General features: G+C 39.7%; 1 protein-coding gene across 5 annotated transcripts in view; it reads left to right on the forward strand.

The window, feature by feature from the left end:
* ncs1b (neuronal calcium sensor 1b) overlaps positions 1 to 19,487 on the forward strand; it is a 45,755-nt gene that overhangs the window by 12,381 nt on the left and 13,887 nt on the right. For all 5 annotated transcript variants that reach the window (XM_081348915.1, XM_081348917.1, XM_081348914.1 and 2 more), the window contains one exon: positions 9,401 to 9,425. In XM_081348915.1, the coding sequence (XP_081205041.1) occupies positions 9,401 to 9,425 (25 nt within the window). The remainder of the gene's footprint in view (positions 1 to 9,400; positions 9,426 to 19,487) is intronic.

The following is a 19,487-nucleotide window of genomic DNA, read 5'->3' on the forward strand; positions in this document are numbered from 1 at the left end:
GTTTTATAACGAAACACAATATGTGACGGCCGGTGTTGATTCTGTGGCGCACCGCCACATTCATTTTTAGCATTCTACTACCAAAATTAAATTCTCATGTGTAATTTTTAAATAATAAAACATCGATACTTGGCGCCCGTGTATCGATACAGTATTGCCACAGAAAATATCGCGATACTATGCTGTATCGATTTTTTCCCCCACCCCTAGTTATTGTAATGCGTTTCTTTACTCATAACATCACAAATTAATCTGATTACGTAATGCATGTTACTTGTAATGCGTTTCTTTACTTGTTACATAAAAAAGTAATCTGATTAGGTAATGCACATTACTTGTAGTTAATTACCTGTTAGATCAAAAAGTAATCTGATTAGGTAATGCATGTTACTTGTAACACATTACTTTACTTGTAACATCAAAAAAGTAATCTGAATGGGTTATGCATGTTACTTGTAATGCGTTACCCCCAACACTGATCATTTCAAATGAGATTGAAAAAACGTATCGCTAGGTTTTCTCAGAGGAGGGCTATGATAGAAATGTGCATGTCCATCTTGAACATAATCAGAATTATCAGCTAATAAGGGTAAATCTCCATACTCTGGTGCACTGGAGGGAGCATCTGAGTGGTTTCCACAGTTGTACCTTGACAGACTGTAGAAAAATCTGATGGAATCACGTCCTCATGTTCTGATATCAAAGATACGCAAAGTGCAACTTGTATGAAGCTGTATGAAGCCTTTGCAATATTTTGCATTTAGATTTTTTGTATATATTTTTTAGTTTTCACATGATTTGTTATAATTGTATTGATTAGTTCGTTAAATTCACATACTTTATGTGTTTGATTATTGTCTTATATTAAATCTAGTATATCTTAAGTTTAAACCAAACGCATCCTGTCCACTCAAGTGGACATCTGAAGATCTCTTTGAAAAATGTGTAAAAAAATTAAATAAAAATCAATTCTTGTTTTTCATGCCCTAAGAGCAATAAAAACACATAGGAAAAAAATCCTGACTGAGGATATCATAATTCATGCATGAAAGGGTTAATATTTTTCTGGAAAGCGTGATACTTTTTTCAGGATTCTTTGATGGATAGAAAGTTCAATGAATGCCATTTATCTGCATTTATTACATTTATTATTACATTTATTAAATACATTTTTAAATAGAATTTTTTTGTAACATAAATTTCTTCACTGTCACTTTTGATCAATTTAATGCATCCTTGATGAATAAAAGTATACATTTTTCTCTTTTTTAATCTTACCACAAATGTTTGAATGGTATCATTGTTAATGTTTCCACAAAAATTGTAATCAGCAAAAACTTGTTTTAATATTGATAATTATAATAAATGTTTTTTTGAGTAGCAAATCAGCATATAATGATTTCTGAAGGAGCATGTGACACTGAAGTCTGGAGGAATGATGAAAATTCACCTTTGCCGTCACATTAATAAATAACATTTTGGGTTAAATAAATGCAACTTTGGTTGAGGATAAGAGCTTTATTTTTTCACAAAGGCAAAAATAAAGTACGCTCTGAATATTGGAACACTAAACATAAATTGGCTTTAACTTGGGAAGTCTTTAGTCTTTGTAGTCGCAGTTTAGTCTGAATGTCATTTTAACTAAGAAACCACTAAGCTGGTTTATATTGATTCGCCATGATTTATCAATGTAAATCTGGGCTGAATAATAAGCAAATATTGTATGTAAAACATGTTTAAGAAGCTGAAATCATCAGTTCCATGCACTTAGTTTTTTTTTTTTTTTTTTACACAAATTTAACAGCTGGCCTCGGTCTCTCTCTCTCTTCATTGCCATCCCAGATGTAACCGACTGATTAAATCTACAGCTTCAGCCGTTTCACGTCTGTATTTTGCACATGTTTATGGCAATTAAAGGACAGCTTAACTTGTTTTACAGCTGTGGAGGCTTGCTGCTGCAAGTGTTTATTTCTCATGAGTGGGCTACATGATTGAGTTTTTTTTCTTTTTTTGCGTGGCGAAGAGCAAAGGGAAGCGTGCATGAATAAAGACTAGATTTGAATGTAGGCAGAAGAATTTTCGTTCTGCCAGGAAGAACTTGATCAATCAGCTCACTGGCTCGCCTATTCAGTGTTGTAAAACAGATTTGCCATGGAATTTAACAACAAATATGAGGCATATCTCTTCTGTCGGGTTATGTAACATTGGTTGATGGCATTTTCATAGCAATCATTAGATTATTTCATGGAAGACATATCTCTTGGTATTGATCGAATGTAAGCTATTGTAGCAGCTCTATGGAGAATTGTAGCTTCTAAGAACTTGGGCATTAGAGACCTGAATGATTTAATGAAGCAAATTTAAACTAAGGCCTATATCACAGCCATTTCATTGCCAGCTCACATCTCACTGAAGTATTAGGCTCTAGTAGCGCTTTCTTTGGAGAGACCCTTAAGCGCTTAGAGCAGTAGCGCAATAGCCCCATTAAAGTTTTGCCCTTTCAGTTAGGAGATTTGCATACAATTGACATTTTAGGTTCCCTTCAGAGTTTTAGTGGCTATATAGTTCAAATGAAAAATGAGTGTGTGAACTCTTAAAGGACTAATTTACCGGAACGAACCAAATGAACATTCTATCATCATTTACTCACTCTCATGCCCTCATATGACCTCATATTCCTTCTTCTGTTGAACTCAATACATTTTGAATCATACACGGGTCACTCTTTTCTGTGCATAACAATGAAAAAGGACTGGAGTTCTCAAGCTTAAAAAACAAAACAAAACACAAAAGGACCTTAAATCAATCCTAATAGTATAGTGCAAATAAATTAGTTGTTTCCTATATTATATGGGGTGTGTTCATACTTGGCAGGTTTGGTTTGATTAAAACGAACTCTGGTTCAACTGCATTTAAGTACGTGTTAACGCTTCTATCTGAATCCTGGTGTGCACCAAACAAGCAGATCGAGACCCATATTTTCAGGGGTTCTCAGTCCATTTTCAAATGTTCTCTGGTGCAGTTTGACTGAAATATGAACACAGCATGGACCAAAGACATCTAAATGACAAAAACGGGATGTGATGTCACAAGATGCAGTGCTAAAAAAGACAGAATGCTCAAGGATCTTCTCATCATTAGAGCAATGTTGCCCATTACAGTTCGGTTCAGGCGTGAGAACTGTGTTTCCTTGCAGTAGATCTTCATTTGTGTGTGTAACAGAGGAATACCTGGTGCAGTTTAGAAAAATACCACCTTATACAGTATGTACACGCATATAACAAGTGTATTTTGCACACAGCAATGTTTTGGATGTTCAGAGTAAGTTCAGTTGTAAAATGCACATCATAAAAGCTGTCCAATTAGGTTGTGACCTTACCTTTGATCCCTTTTTGTGTGTGTGTGTCGAACTACAAGTGTGAGCGAACATACCCTAGGTGTCCTGAAGTCACAAGATTTGTGATTAAGATTTTTTTAACTGCATTGAACTCTTCTTTTAAAAAACTGGATTCAAAAGAATACTTTCTTTTTAATTCAAATCGAAGAGTTAAAAAATAGTTTTATAATAATTTTGGAACTGGACAGCCCTCCTTCCTCATTCTGTCATTCCTCATTTGCTTTTATTATATTGAGTGGTCACCTTTTGTGTTCTACTGTAAACCAAGTAAATCAGTAAATCACACTGGGTTGCAAAGTATTTTCATTGTTTGGGTAAAATGTTTCTTTAATTGCTCACAGTTATTTGTGCTGTGTGCCAGTCATTTCCTTCTCCGTCACACTTTTCTAAATCTCTTTTTCCAAAGCTTGAAATACAAATGATTTGTGTACCCCTATCAGAACAATCCGCCTCAACAATGAGTTCCTGTGATTTTGCAAGGAGGCACATCACAATATCTGAAAAGATCTTGCCACTGTGTGGTTTCCAAGCAATTAGTGGTCTTAGCACAAAGAGAGTTTGGCTGCAGAAGCAGAAAAAGACATTCATAAAATGGAAGGACGGTTGTTTGAGTGGTTTCGGTATAAAACAAGAATCCAACATGAGTTCACACAATTTCCACTCAGCAAACCATTTAAAAATGTGTAACGTTTTAGACATGCAAATGTTAATGTTTAATAGTGACACAGGACGGTCTGCACACATTGGCTGTGTCTGAAACCTGAAAAATGTTGACTTCTCAGGCAGAATACTGGTAAGAAGACATCAAGGCAGGTTTGAGACCAATGTTTGCATAACATCCTACTAAAATGCCTCCATCTGGTCGATTTTTCTAAGGGCAGGATTAGATGCATCATTTGTTGACTACAGCAGTCCCAGCAGGATTTCGCCGAGCTTATTTCTAATCATTGCTGCCCAAAATCACAGTTGGCTGTGGCTTTTCTCAACAATTCCAATTTGCTTGTTGTTGTTATGCAGTGAAAACTCATGAATAATCATTATGTAATTGTGAAAATAGTGTAAGTGTGATAACCTTTATACAAAAACATGTCTGACTAGTTGGCAGCAAGGCCTGACTATTGAGTGACGGCATAAGGTATTGACTCTATAGTTTCTTCAATTGGTAAAGGATTGCCCACTTAGGTAGGAAGAGGCCTTCTGACTAACATGTAAAGCGACCAATAACAATCTGAATTAAAACACATACTAAATTAGTTTGAGATGTCTGTTAAGTTTGTGTTCAGATATTTGATCCCTCTAAAATTAATAAGCACAAATTGTCTCAATGGTTTGCATTTTGTCAACAACTACTGTATCTCACACACTCTTGGTATATGTCTGTTTGGAGCATGTCTCTAGTTCTCATAATTCAGGTTATCCATTCAGGTTATCCAAAAACAACACACAATTTTCAGGCTGTGAATAGGAATCAAGAAAGAGCTGTCAAATTGTGGGTGATATTACTTTTGGCTCATCTGTCGCATTGGAAAGGAAAGTTGAGCACATTGCATTGTGGGAGACAATATTCCATGCAGCAAGCTCTGTTCACGTTATCTCAGTGTGCTATTTGAATAACCAAGAGAGTTCTAACTGTTTTTCCAGACGCAAGGTGTCCACGTCTCTTGTACTTTGTCTCTCTTAATCTCTTACTCGCTTTCTCTTCATCTTTTTCTCACAAACATTCCCAAAGGAGTTTTTAGAGAGATAGAATGAGACAGACATTGCCTACTTGAATCGTCAAATGCTTTTCCTGCCTCTGTTATAGACTTAAGCCCCTCACTGCATAAACAGCCATATTTTGCTGTTAATGATTATCAACAAACAATTAATTCCCTAACCAATTAAATAGAAAGTAGTCAAACATGACAGAAGAAGTAAATGTAATTTTTTGCATGCGTTGCATGCATTTGGCATATCTAAACTAAACCCATGTTGTGCTGGATTTGACATCCTGTTTCTGGCTATGTGTTGTGTCATTGTGTTGGTTACGTTTTTTGGTCATTGTTTTCAAGCTTCTAGGTTACTGCTGTTTCCCAGCAACAACTGTGCTATCTCAGCACTAGGGTTGTGTGGGTACAGTTTCATATAGCCTACTCCTTATAATGCTTTATCCAGAATGACATCTGTTACATGAAGGAACGTGTATTTTTGACAAATCCCTGCTCTGTTTATGAGGTTGCCCACGTCTGTACTCAATCAGTCAAATATACTTGCCTGTTCTATAGAGGTGGGATGCCCAGGGAGAACAGGATTTGCTATAAGTGAAAACAAGAATACTTTTTAATTTGTTTAATTTGTAAGAAACTACAGTATTACGATTTAATCGATAAATAATGTAATATGTTAATTTAATAGATTAAATGTTATTAATTTGAATGAATTTAAAATCATTATGCACCCTGACCCATACGTAGGGTACAATGGGGCAATCCATAGTACATGATTGCAGAAAAAAAAATACAGTTTGTTTATATTGAACATTTATGGAGCAACAGATTTTGTGTGAAAATAAATCCTAAAAGTGTTTTATTTTTTATATAAATCTTATACCTGTATGAGGTGGCGAGGCCTTTGATTAAAGGGTTAGTTCACCCAAGAATGAAAATTCTGTCAGTAATTACTCACCCTCATGTTGTTCCAACCCCGTAAGACTTTCGTTCATCTTCGGAACACAAATTAAGATATTTTTGATTAAATCTGAGAGGCACGCAGTATTATCCTGTCACGGTGTGGTGCAGGTAGAAGACGAGGGAGAATCGTTCCAGTGCAAAAGTTCCAATGCAAACTTTTACTAACAATATAATTCAAACAGTAACAGACAGGCAGAAGGTTCACACACACTTAGTAGGACAGAGATCGGACGAAGACTGACTGAACAGAATGGAACTAAATACAAAAACTGATTAACAGAACACAGGTGACATAGCCTAGATGATGACTAAACACAGGTGATACAAATTAAGTGATAAAGGTTGTCATGGAATCAAATGAGTGGCGGGGAAAACAGAACAAAGGAAGACATGTGACTAATACAAACAAACACTGGCATGAGACAGTACTCCCCCCTCCCGGTAGGCGCGTCCTCGCGCCGTAGATAGACCAACTGCGGAGTGAGGGGACTCAGGAGGAGGATGAAGAGCAGGTGAAGGGCAGACAGAAGGCAGGAGGGACCAGGGCGGAGCAGGCTGTGCAGGCGGCCAGGGCAGAGCCGACGGAGGGAGGAGCCATGGTGGAGGCAGGGCTGATGACTCCAGGGGGCCAACTGACGGGGGCAGAGCAGGTGGGATGCGCTATTCATCCGGGAGGAGCCCCGGATGGAGCCGGAGAGCCGACGAGCCAGGGCGATGCTGAGGATCCCAAGGGACATGGCGATGCCGACGGCTCTGGCGACCGAGGCGCAGGCCGGGATCCAGAAGGCTGCGGTGGAGCCGGAGCGACAGAGGACCAAGGTGGAGCTGGAGGAAGTAAGGAGCCCAACGGAGCCAGAGGGACGAAGGGACGAGCAAAGCCAAAGGTGTTTAGTCCCTAGGCGAGGGCAGGCCGACGAGGGAGCCCGGCAGGATGGATCGACGAGCCGAGGTAGAGTCCTGGTCACGGAGGTTAGAGGTGGAGACCTGGGACCCACTAACCAGGCTGGAGCTGCCGGCTGGCAGATCCATGGCGACCCCATCTCCCCGAAGGTGGTTAGAGGAGCTGAGGGGCTGACAGGCAGTGTGGGAAGAAGGGTTGAGAGGAGGTGGGAGAGGGAGGCTGAGTGGGAATTCTGGAACCGATTCTGTCTCGGGGACAGACTCAGGTTCAGGCTCGGGAACTGACTCAGACTCAGGCTCGGGAACAGATTCAGATACAACCGAAACAGATTCAGATACTACTTGAACAGATTCAAATACAGGCTCAGGAACAGATTCAGATACAGGCTCGGGGACAGAAGACACAGGCAGGGTGGTCTTGGCGGGACGAGACTCTGGACGGGTGGTCTCAGCGGAACAAGACTGGAACAGGGACAGAACAGGTCTGGGAATATGGACAGTCCTTGGGGCAGGAACAGGTCTGGGAAAATGGACAGTCCTTGGGGCAGGAACAGGTCTAAGAACAGAACGGGGAACAGGAAAAGGTATCAGCGTGGCAGCGGCCATCCAGGCTGAGGGCTCAGGTGGTGAGGTGGCAGCCATCTTTGCTTGGGGCTCAGGTGGCAAGGCGGTGGCCATCTTGGCTGAGGGCTCATGCGGCGAGATGGCGGTCATCTTGGCTGAAGACGAGGACTCATGCATGGCGGGCATGACATGAAAAAGCCTTGGGTCTGGCTGTGTTCCGGATCGAGGCACAATGCTCTCCAGACACCGGATGACGGTCTCCCTCCAGTCCAGTCCGGTGGTGTCTGCAAGGTCGATTTGATGGTTGAATGTGGCCCAGATCCGGAACAAGGTGCGATCTTCTGTCACGGTGTGGTGCAGGTAGAAGAAGATGACGGAGAATCAAAAGTTCCAATGCAAACTAGAGTTCTCAACGGGCCTGAAAATTACAACCCGACCCGGCCCGGCCCGTGGCTTTTAAAGCCCGGACCCGATGTAACCTGACACACCATCATGAATTATCTGCCCGAACCTGGCCCGCGGCCCGACGATATATATTTTTTTCCTCTCATACACGTATTATCATGACCAGCAGACGGGAATTCAAATCAACCTTTAATGTTCATGCCTTTTAACAATACAAACAATACAAACAACTTTCCAGACCTCTGATTTTCCCACTCCTGTAGTAGCGACGGTGAATTCACCTGCGGCAAGTTTACTTTTCACCAACTCCATCTTCTTCTCCAGGCTAAAGGCGTGCACGCAGCGGCGTCATGTCCCCTCTCCATTGATGCACGTTGCACGCAATAGCCAGACTTTCTTTATGGTGAACAGCAGCGATGATTAATAAATGTTTTTTTTTTTGTCTTGTTTTTCACTGAGCAGAAAAGATTAAGCCCGAGGTCCGACCCGACCCGAGTCATTTGCTTATATTTTCGACCCGAACCCGGCCCGAACCAGCGGGTCCCGTCGGGTTTGTCGGGCCGACCCGACCCGTTGAGAACTCTAATGCAAACTTTTACTAACAATTCCCTTTTCTAATTTGCCTGTGTTCCCTGTGATTATTAGTTTCCATAGCTCCTAATTAATGATTCACCTGTTTCTGTTCAGTTCATTAGTTCTCCCTTGTTTTTAAGTCCTCAGTCCTCTCCTGAGTTTTGTTTCTGTTGGATTTATTAAAAGACTGTTTACTGCTCTCAGTCTTCTGTGTCATGTGCTTACTACAGCCACACACTTTACAGAAAACGGAACCGAGAATATAAAATGGACTTACCGTCTGTCCAGCTGCACTGTTAAGAGTAGAAACAACTCTAGGACCACAAGATACTTTTTAGTATGTCACTTTAGAAAAACGAGTGATTTATAAACATTTTTGAATGTCATGTTTCATAATATTTGCATTGTTTTATTTTTGTCCTGTGGATTTTTTTGTCCAGTTTTGTTTTGAGGAGGCACTGCCACCTTTGCTTCTTGCCTCCCTTGCTTCTGATAGTTGGTTAGTTAAAGAGGTCCTATTATGACCCCCCCATGCTCTTCATGTTAGAGCATGAAAAATGTGAGCAAAGGTAAATAAAGCAACTAGTACAAAATCCACTCAAAAAAGTACCCCCCTTTGTTAGTAGTGTCTTGTCACCATGTCCAAGAGACACTGATTTTCCACCCCTGCACATGTCATGCTTGCAAAGGTGGTTCCCCTTTAAGTAGCAAATAAAAAACTATCAAATGAGACTGTAAAAAGTATTAATATTGCGCATTCCAGAAGGAAACAGGCTGAATCACATGAGGCAGTCACCATATTGATCATGTTTGCCTGACAAATCTGTTGTATTTTACTTTAGCCTTTAATTCAATAATTTGTTAATTGTGTTCTCTCCTATTTCCCCTACAGTTACAGAGAAAGAGGTTCAGCAATGGTAAGTTTATTTATGCATTTTTCTGTGTCTGTCTATCTTTCTATGTGTCTATCTATCTGTCTGTCTGTCTATCTATCTATCTATCGTCCATCCTTCGTTCATCCTTTGTTCATCCTACACATATAGTTGTATAGTTCCTCTCCTCTCCTCTCCTCTCCTCTCCTCTCCTCTCCTCTCCTCTCCTCTCCTCTCCTCTCCTCTCCTCTCCTCTCCTCTCCTCTCCTCTCCTCTCCTCTCCTCTCCTCTCCTCTCCTCTCCTCCCCTCCCCTCCCCTCCCCTCCCCTCCCCTCCCCTCCCCTATTGTCTTTTTTGGCACACTGGGTACATCATGCTTTTATATCTCCATCTGCTTTGGCCATCACAGCATCATTTTGTATTTCCTCACATCATTTGGTAGTTTTGCTTCCCAGGGGAAAAATCTCAGTGTCTTTGAAACACAGATTTGACAGTAACTTTAGTCCGTCCTTCCAGTAATTTGCCCAAATGTCAGCGAGCAGTAGTGTGTAGTTTGGCACACCTCACTTAACGTCAGTCTGTGCTGGCACCTTTGCTGGCATGCCCAAGGTCAGTCCAGCCTTGGCACTGTGTGTCCCTGGGTGTTTGCCAGGCTAAATTGTTGACTCATTTCTGCTGCTGCTGCTGGTAGACTTAAAACCAGTGAGGAAGGACGTGGATGTGAGGCTGCAGTGGGACGTGAGCTTAGGTGCTTTTGAATTTCCTGACTAAGATCTCACTCCGCCTATCAGAGTTCTGTACCGTTGCCTTTTCAGTACCCATCATTCCTTTAATGATCCTTCCTGAGGGTGAATGTTGTCATTAAAGTAACACAGAGCTGAAGGTGCAAAAAGATGCTTTTATTTTCATGGTTTTAGCCACTGTACTTGTTTGATGCACAAATGTCAGAAGTGTGTGTATATATGTAGATGTAAAAACCTATAAGTATTACCATGCATACTATATACACAAGTCTTTTATGTTCACCAAGTCTGCATTTATTTGATCAAAAATATAGTAAAACTGTAATACTGTGAAATATTATTAGTTTAAAATAAATAATTACAGTTTTCTGTATTAATCTATTTTAAAATGTAATTTATGAACTTTTATTATTATCAGTGTTGCATTATCATTATGCAGTTGTGCTTCTTAATATTTTTGTAGAAGCCATGATACATTTTACATGATACAAGTCTTTGATGAATAGAAAGTTCAAAAGAAAAGCATGACATATTAAATGAAATTAATCTTTTATAAATGTCTTTAATTTCACTTTTGATCAATATAATGTATCCTGGCTGAATAAAAGTTTTAGTTTCTTTCAGAAAAAAAGACCCCCCAAACTTTTAAACAGTATATACAGTCATGTGAAAAAGAAAGTACACCCTATTAGAACTCTGTGATTTTACTTTTCAGGACATAATAAAAATCATCTGGTCCTTGGCAGGTCTTTAACACATGAGTCATATTACTCTGTGTTATTATTTATTTAACAAAAATAAAGCCAAAATGGAGAAGCCATGTGTAAAAATCTAACTGCATTCAATGATTCAATAGCTTGTAGAACCACCTTTAGAAGCAATAAGTTGAAGTAATCGCTTTCTGTATGGCTTTATCGGTCTCTCACATCGTTGTGGAGGAATTTTGTCCCGCTCTTCTTTACAACACTGCTTCAGTTCATTGAGATTTGCGGGTATTTGTTTATGCACAGCTCTCTTAAGGTCGTTTTCCTGTTGCTTGACCCAATTTTGTCCAAGTTTTAGCTGTTGGACAGATGGCCTCACATTTGACTCTAGAATACTTTATGGTTGACTCAATGACTGCAAGGTGCCCAGGTCCTGTGGCTGAAAAACAATCCCAAATCATCACCCTCCACCACTGTGCTTGACAGTTGGTATAAGGTGTTTGGGCTGATAGGCTGTGTTTGGTTTTCGCCGAACATGGCACTGTATATTCTGGCCAAACATCTCCACTTTGGTCTTGACTGTTCAGAGGACATTGTTCCAGAAGTCTTGTGGTTTGTTCAAATGCAACTTTGCAAACCTAAGCCGTCCTGCCATGTTCTTTTTAGAGAGAAGATGCTTTCTCTTGGCAACCCTTCCAAACAAGACACCCTTGTTCAGTATTTTTTATTATACTGTCATGAACTTTAACATTTAACATGTTAACTGAGGCCTGTAGAGTCTGAGATGTATTTCTTGGGTGTTTTGTGACTTCTCTGAACAGTGCACAGTCTGACCTTGGGGTGAATTTGCCGGGACGTCCAATCCTGGAAAGTTTTGCAAAGGCCGTGAATGTTTTCCACTTGTGAATAATCTTTCTCACTGTAGAATGATGGACTTCAAATTGTTTGAAATTGGCATTTTAACCCTTTCCAGATTGATGGACCGAAACAATGGCTTTTCTTAGATCATCGCTGATGTCTTTCCTCCTTGGCATTGTGTTAACACACACCTGAATGCTCTAGACCAGCAAACTGCCAAAACTTCTACATTTACAGTATAGAGGTGATCACACTTGCTGATGATCAATTAATCAAAGGCATTTGATTAGCAGTGTATAACTTCTACTTACCCTCTTAATTCCAATGGAATCAGTACGAGTGTACTTAATTTGTCACACATGGCTTCTCCATTTTGGCCTAGTTTTTGTTAAATAAAAAATGACACAGTGTAATATGTTGTGTTGTTATTCATCTGATGTTGTATTTTCCTAATTTTAAGACCTACTAAGGACCAGATTTTTTTTTTGCATGTCCTGAAACGTAAAACAGTAGAATTCAAAGTGGGTGTACTTTCTTTTTCACATGACTGTTTTGGTTTTATATAGGTTTTTCTTATCAAGAACTCCACCCTTAGGAAGAAACCACCGGACCGACATATAAAATTGGAGTCTGAAATTAAATCTGAAATGAATTATATAAAATATTGACACACACGCACACACACACACACACACACACACACACACACACACACACACACACACACACACACACACGTGCTCACACACACACACACACACACACACACACACGTGCTCACACACACACACACACGTGCTCACACACACACACACACACACACACACACACACACACACACACACACACACACACACACAACAAAACAAAACATATTATAGTGTTTGAATAATGGCACAGCAATGTCTGTAACTAATTGGACAGAAAAACTTTTAGAAGAAATTCTGTCAGTTCAAAAGTAATATGGTCAAGTTATTTCACACAAAACAAAGCAGATTAGACAGTTCTGGTCATGGATATCTAGTTAAATTGCTATTAAGGTGTCCTCTTAAGTTTATTGCTAAAAACGGTGTGTTTACTTCCAGGAGTTGGATAAAGCATGTGGAACTGACGGTTTTGAACCAGTTAGCAATATTCATCAGATGATCAGTGAACGGACTGTCAGGCATGTTTGAGGCTAATCTTTTTTGTGTGATTTTAATCTTTGTCTTTCAGTCTCAGAGCTGAAATGTAATGAAACTGACATGACCATCTTCTTCCCTGATCTCAAAACGAATTAGAGAACTATGACATTATCCTGGCAGATTGCATTCTCTTCGGTACTGGCTACAGCATTTATTGTCCTCTTATACTAGACCTAGACATTCTGTCGCTGGTAATTCATACAGAAATAAAATTCCCAGTATTAACCAGGAGTTCCACTCGCTATATATGCATATAAATGGCCATTTTTATATGTGCTGATGTGTATTGATCATCCAACTATTGCCTTGGGGCGGCTAATAGTCCAGTGGCTGAATTAATGGCTGTGCATAGGTTAACCAACAGCCTTGGGAGAAACAACTAAAAATATCTGAGCGATTCATTTAGTCATTTGTCTTCCCCTGCAGGAGCTAATGGACTCGTGTGTGCTGGACATCACAATGAAAGTCTGTATTTGAATATACTGCAAAGGTGGCGAAGCTTTTGTCAGCAGCCTTGCTAAACAATTATACACACACACAAGGTCATATGATAGCTTTATGTGGGGAATAGACTGAAATTTAAGTCATTATTCACAAATAATCTTCCCCTCCAGTAGGAGGACTGGATCTGCAACCAAATCAACGAGTTAGTAATTTGAAATTGAGAATCTATTCTGTTCAATTCGTGAAATAAATCATTTAGATCATTTTGCGATCTTTAGCAGCAGATTAATTCAAAAGAGTTGACTCACATTTTGCTCACAAATGAAACATTGCTACTGCCCCCACGTACTACGGAGCTGGGTGTCAACATTTTCAGTAAGCAATGGCTTAAAGGTGCTCTAAGTGATGCCACGCGTTTTTTAGGCCAAAACATTTTTTGTCACATACAGCAAACATCTCCTCACTATCCGACAGCTACCTGTCCCCTGAACACACTGTAAAAAAATGCGGTCTCTCTAGACACCACAGGCTCCACAAACGGCAACAAAAACAAACTGAGCTCACCCGCACCACGAAACACAACAAACAGTGTTCCAGCCAATCACTGGCAAGAAGTATTAGAGGGTGGGGTTTGCGGGGTCAGTCCGCGTACACGTGAAGGGGGTGTGTGGAGGAGAGAGAAGCATGAAGAGGGAAGCTTGAATTATGGCCGACACAAGACCAAAGAGACGACGTTCCGATGAACAAATTGCCAAGAAGAGGGACAAGGATAAGAAACGCGCGAAGTACCGAATTTACATCGGAAAAACCTTCGAAAGGTGGCGAGAACTTCGCCGGCAGAAGGGCTTCCAGTCCAACATTCAGTTGCTCTGTTTTTGCAGAACAGGTAAATCCATTTTTATTTCTGAACTAACGTTCATGTTCGCCAAACCAACACAAGGATGTAATTAGCTAGAACTATGCAGTCAGCTTTAACTTTGGTGAATACAACATGCATGTTTCTAGCAGTTAGCGATCAATCTCTATTGTAAATGATCAAGCAAATTCACAGTAGGGCGACAATTTGTGTGAATGATTGTTTTCATCCACTGTTTGTTATGAATTTGAATGTTCATTTATAGGCTGTTGACAACTTTGACTAAATTTGTTTACGACGCTTCCGTTGTTTATGCTCACTGGGAAACGCGAAGCTAACGTTATCATGCTAGTATTGGAGCTAACGTTATAGTTATAACCTCAGGTGGTGAAACGATTTTAAGATAATGTTTCTCTTTTTCTGCATTCTGTTCTGACTGCAATATATAAAACCATTTATCTAACTTGGCGACATTACACATTGCTTGAATTTATGCCGGAAGGGAGGGGAGAAGGGAGGAGACGGGATGAGGAGGAGGGAGGGTCTAGCTAGCCTCCGTTTTGTTTGACAACAATTCGAATGTCAACAAGAAGTTATGACTCCCGGGATCGCTTAGAGCACCTTTAAGTTTTGGTCTTATTGTATGACTTAAGAAGACTTTTGTGTCCATTGTAAAGCTTAAAGCTTCAGTTTTTATATTTAAATGGCATGGAAAAGTGTTTAGATGTTTTTTTCACCATGGCAGTCAACCCTGGAATGAGTGTTATATACAAATTTAGTTTTTTGGACTACCTTGTTGTAGACACTGACTGCTTACTATACCGCACAAAATGCCAGTTTATAGATCTGGGGCCGTATTCACAAAGAATTTTAAGGCTAAAAGTAGCTCCTAACTGGTAAATTTAGGAGCAACTCCTAAAAATAATGGGCGTGTCACTCGTAACTAAGAGTAATTCACGAAGCATTTTAGCCCTAAAAGTAGCACCTAAGCCTGGGACAGCTTAAAAGAAGTCGAGAGGACTCCTAACTCACTAAGACCTATTCACAAACCGCTTTTTGTGGCATTTCACGTTGCAATGTTTTGAAATGCATATGCGGCAGCTACAGGAGCTTCCAATCGCGAGGGAAAATTTTTGCATTGTAGGCATAACTAAGGATGCAATAACGCCACCAACAACAACCAAAAACTAGGCTACTCATTGCATGTAAACTAATTGTAACGTTTCATTGTGAATCAAATTAAAATGTTCTTCTCTTTGCAAACGTAGGCAGAGGCATATAGTGACAGATTAATTCAATATTGTTGCAAAGATCCATATGTTTCATTAGGCTACTAGGCTATTTGTTTTGCCTTACTCTTTATTCATTTAGGCTATTTATTCAGTTATTCATCATCTTCCGTCCTTCGCACTACTTGTGTAGCGCACGCATTCTCAGACCTGTCACCTGTCACTCATCATCTTAGGGGAGGTGTTTGGAATCATTCCCGCGTTACAATCATCAGCCAATCAAGGTGGTCACTTCAGTAAAGCTTGTGCATGAGTAATGACGTCATCCATAGCAACGAAGACTCACTCTTAGTTTAGGAGTTGTCATTTTTCTTTACTAAGAGTAGGTCTGAAAGGTGTTGTGAATAACTTAAAACTCCTAGCTAAAATCTTTTAGTGCGATTTAGGAGTACTCCTAGTGGTAAGATAAAATGCTTTGTGAATACGGCCCCTGAACTTATTGTTTTGATAAAAATTTAATTTGAGAATTGAGCAAAAGTGATTGAGGAAAGACTTCAAGTGTACAAGAACACAAACAAGTTACAAAAATGATACGCTTTTTGATATATGAGAGAGAGAGAGAGAGAGAGAGAGAGAGAGAGAGAGAGAGAGAGAGAGAGAGAGAGAGAGAGAGAGAGAGAGAGAGAGAGAGAGAGAGAGAGAGAGAGAGAGAGAGAGAGAGAGAGAGAGAGAGAGAGAGAGAGAGAGAGAGAGAGAGAGAGAGAGAGAGAGAGAGAGAGAGAGAGAGAGAGAGAGAGAGAGAGAGAGAGAGAGAGAGAGAGAGAGAGAGAGAGAGAGAGAGAGAGAGAGAGAGAGAGAGAGAGAGAGAGAGAGTGTGTGTTGGGAATGCTCTAGTGTCATGTCTTCATTTGTGCATGTGTTTGTTCTTGACTGTGCCAGATTTTTTTTATTTTTAATGTTAACAATATTTGTTATATATTTGTTACTGTTTTTATTACAACCACAACAACTCCTTGAATATAGTCAATTTTTTATGTGTGTATTCCCATTTCAAGTGTGAACATTTGAAGCAAGCTCTTAGACCACTCAGATGAACACCTGGGCCCGTATTCATAAAGAATCTTAATGCAAAGAGTAGCTCCTAGTGACAAAATTCTAAGAAAATTCTTAGAAATGTGGGCGTTTACTCTTAAAATTAAACAAAAAGTCCTAGTAAAGAAAAAAGTAATTCAGAAAGCATCTTAAGAGGTCTTAAAGAGGTCTTAAGGTCAAAATTGTTAGGAGCACGGACGAGGACTTTTAAGAGGCTTAAGAGTTTCTTTAGCAGAGGAGAAAATGGCAGAAAGACGAAGAGGGAGAAGAAATGTGTTGCAGACGATGGATAACAGTGAGTTAAGACACTATAGATTAGATCGTGCAGGGACCATGTTTGTGACTGATCTTTTTAGAGATACGCTAACATCTCCGACACAGCGCAGAAATGCCATAGCGCCAGAAATGAAAGTAATCACTACATTACGATATTTGGCCACTGGGAAAATTCCATGTTTGATACATTAAAACTAACATTCAAACCACCACTTAAATAGACATGCCAGCAATCAGTGTAACTGGAAAGAGTGGAACAATTTTTATCATTCTAAGCAATCAAATACCTTATAGGAAATTAACAGCATGGTAAATAAAAAAAAGGATTTATATACACATATATAATGTGTGTGTGTGTGTGTGTGTGTGTGTGTGTGTGTGTGTGTGTGTGTGTGTGTGTGTGAGAGAACGATCAAATAGGAAAAATTATGCATGCAAGTTCAAAGTGTACCCTATACTTAAAATCACTTTTTTTTTCCTTCTTGGACAACCAACCAATCACAGTCGTCAAAAGATTGTGTCATACATAGCAACAGGGTCAGCCCCGCCTCCTCACTAAGATAAAAGTTTTTGTCTTTTCCTTGCTCAGAGTTGCTCTCAGATCGGTCCCGAATCGCTCTTAAGCCAAGACTCCTACATAAAAGTTTTTAAGCTAAATTAAGAGTTTTCTGAGAGGATTCTTAGATTCTTTATGAATACGGACCCTGATTTTTAACGTTTTTGTAGGGTAGTTGACTCAAAAATTCTGTTATTATTTACTCACACTCAAGTTTACTCTGTGGAACACAAAAAATATATAAATTTTGATTTTGAAGAATGTTTCAGCTATTTTTTCCATACATCAAAAGTCAATGGAACACAAAACATTCAAAATTTAGGCCTAAGCCTTTATTCATTATCAATAAGTGTATAACCAGACTACATCAAATATGATTATGCAAACCACAAACGCCAACTGACATCAAACCTTAGTATTTGATATTGCCACTTAGACCTGCACCAAACCTTAAAAAAAAAACAGCTTGGACCATATTGGTCTTTTCAGCAGGGAAATGGCATGATTTTACATCAGTGATCCAGACCGTCTGGACTGATATAGGCTGACATTCATAGTAGTCAAAAGTGGGACTTTTACAGACAGTTCAATAATGTGTAATTAGAGTCAAGTCATTGATTAGAGAACGAGGCGACTTTTCTTAGAAATTAGAAAGTGCCTTTTAGACACTGAAATGTAAGATTTCTACAGTTCATTATTCTGTCTAAATGAAAGCCAATGTTTGGGGACAAATTTTTTTTCATTTGGAATCTGATTTTTTTTTTTTAACTAGTGCTGCATTTATGCACGTCATATTTGAAGTGTACTGTAAGTGCTTTGCATTCCTCGCTTTTCAAAAAATACCAGGCGTTGCTTTGACAACAGCGGCTCCCTCAAATTAAGCGGCAATCAAGTCGGATTAACCGAGAACGAAATGCTGTTACTCTTCTAGTTTGCTCTGTGCTCACTCTGTGCATGCTTAATATTGTGGAGAGTTTGAATTTTGTGTGTGTGTGTGTGTGTGTGTGTGTGTGTGTGTGTGTGCGTGTGTGTGTTGAGAGGTGGCAGGTTGTTCAGGGCTCACTGACAGAGCGCAATAGTCCCCTCCCAAACCACCTACAGACCCCTTTGCCAATGAATGGATAAAGCATGAATCATACTTACAGAGAACATTTTCTCCTTTCTGTTTTCTTGAAGCTTTAAAAATAGCCCAAATTGATTTGTGAATCATCCGACTATGCTTGACTGAGTGTTTTTTCCTGACCAGTGTGGTGTAATGGGGCAATTGCTGAGACATTACACAGTTGGCATTGCTCTGCATGTGGCAATAGGATGGCGTCATAAAGCCACAGGAGGCTATACAGACCAATGACCCTCTGCGAGATGCTTGTGTGAGCATGTGGCAGAAATAATTTTTGACTGGTTTTGTGGTTGTGTACAAAATCTTTCTCTGGTACATATAAATGCTGGACTTAAATGAGAAGTGATGCACTTTTTTGGGCTTCAAATTTCTTCCAGCCATTCACTCCCATTATAAAGCTTGGAAGAGCCAGGACATTTTTAATATAACTCCGATTGTATTTGTCTTAAAGAAGAATGTCATGTACACCTAGGAAGATTTGAGGTTGAGTAAATCATGGGCTAATTTTCATTTTTGAGTGAACTAACCCTTTAAACACCATCCCAGCAAGCTTGCATTCACATCTGCCTCCATCCAATCTACAACCAATGATTATGATCTTTTTTAATAATCCAAAAATTGTTTCACTTGGATATACGTCACAAAACAGAACACATGATCATCTGCTACTTCTGTAACATTAAGAAATTGAGGAGTCTGATGCTTTTAATAGACCGATACTCTGCCTATATGCACAGAGGTGGTGACAATAAAACTGATTAAATCAGCCTAAAGCCACAGTCACAGTAGACTTTCAGCACACAAATTTCTATGTAATTTGTGCATTTCTATGTTAGCATGACTGCAAATCCTACGTCTTCACGTGATACGAATTTGCAAGTCAGCGTTCATCAAACTTTGGAGCACAGTGTAATTTGCTCAAGCTTGTGTTTCCTGTCTCCTGCATTTGCATGCATATGAATGGAAGTCAGAGTGTTGTGTGACTGTCCCTTAAGATTTAAGTTTTCCTGCTTCTCTTAGCAGTCTGTTGGCTTGTTTGGCTTGT

Source organism: Scardinius erythrophthalmus (assembly GCF_964197995.2).
Source record: "Scardinius erythrophthalmus genome assembly, chromosome: 20".
Taxonomy (NCBI): Eukaryota; Metazoa; Chordata; class Actinopteri; order Cypriniformes; family Leuciscidae; genus Scardinius; species Scardinius erythrophthalmus.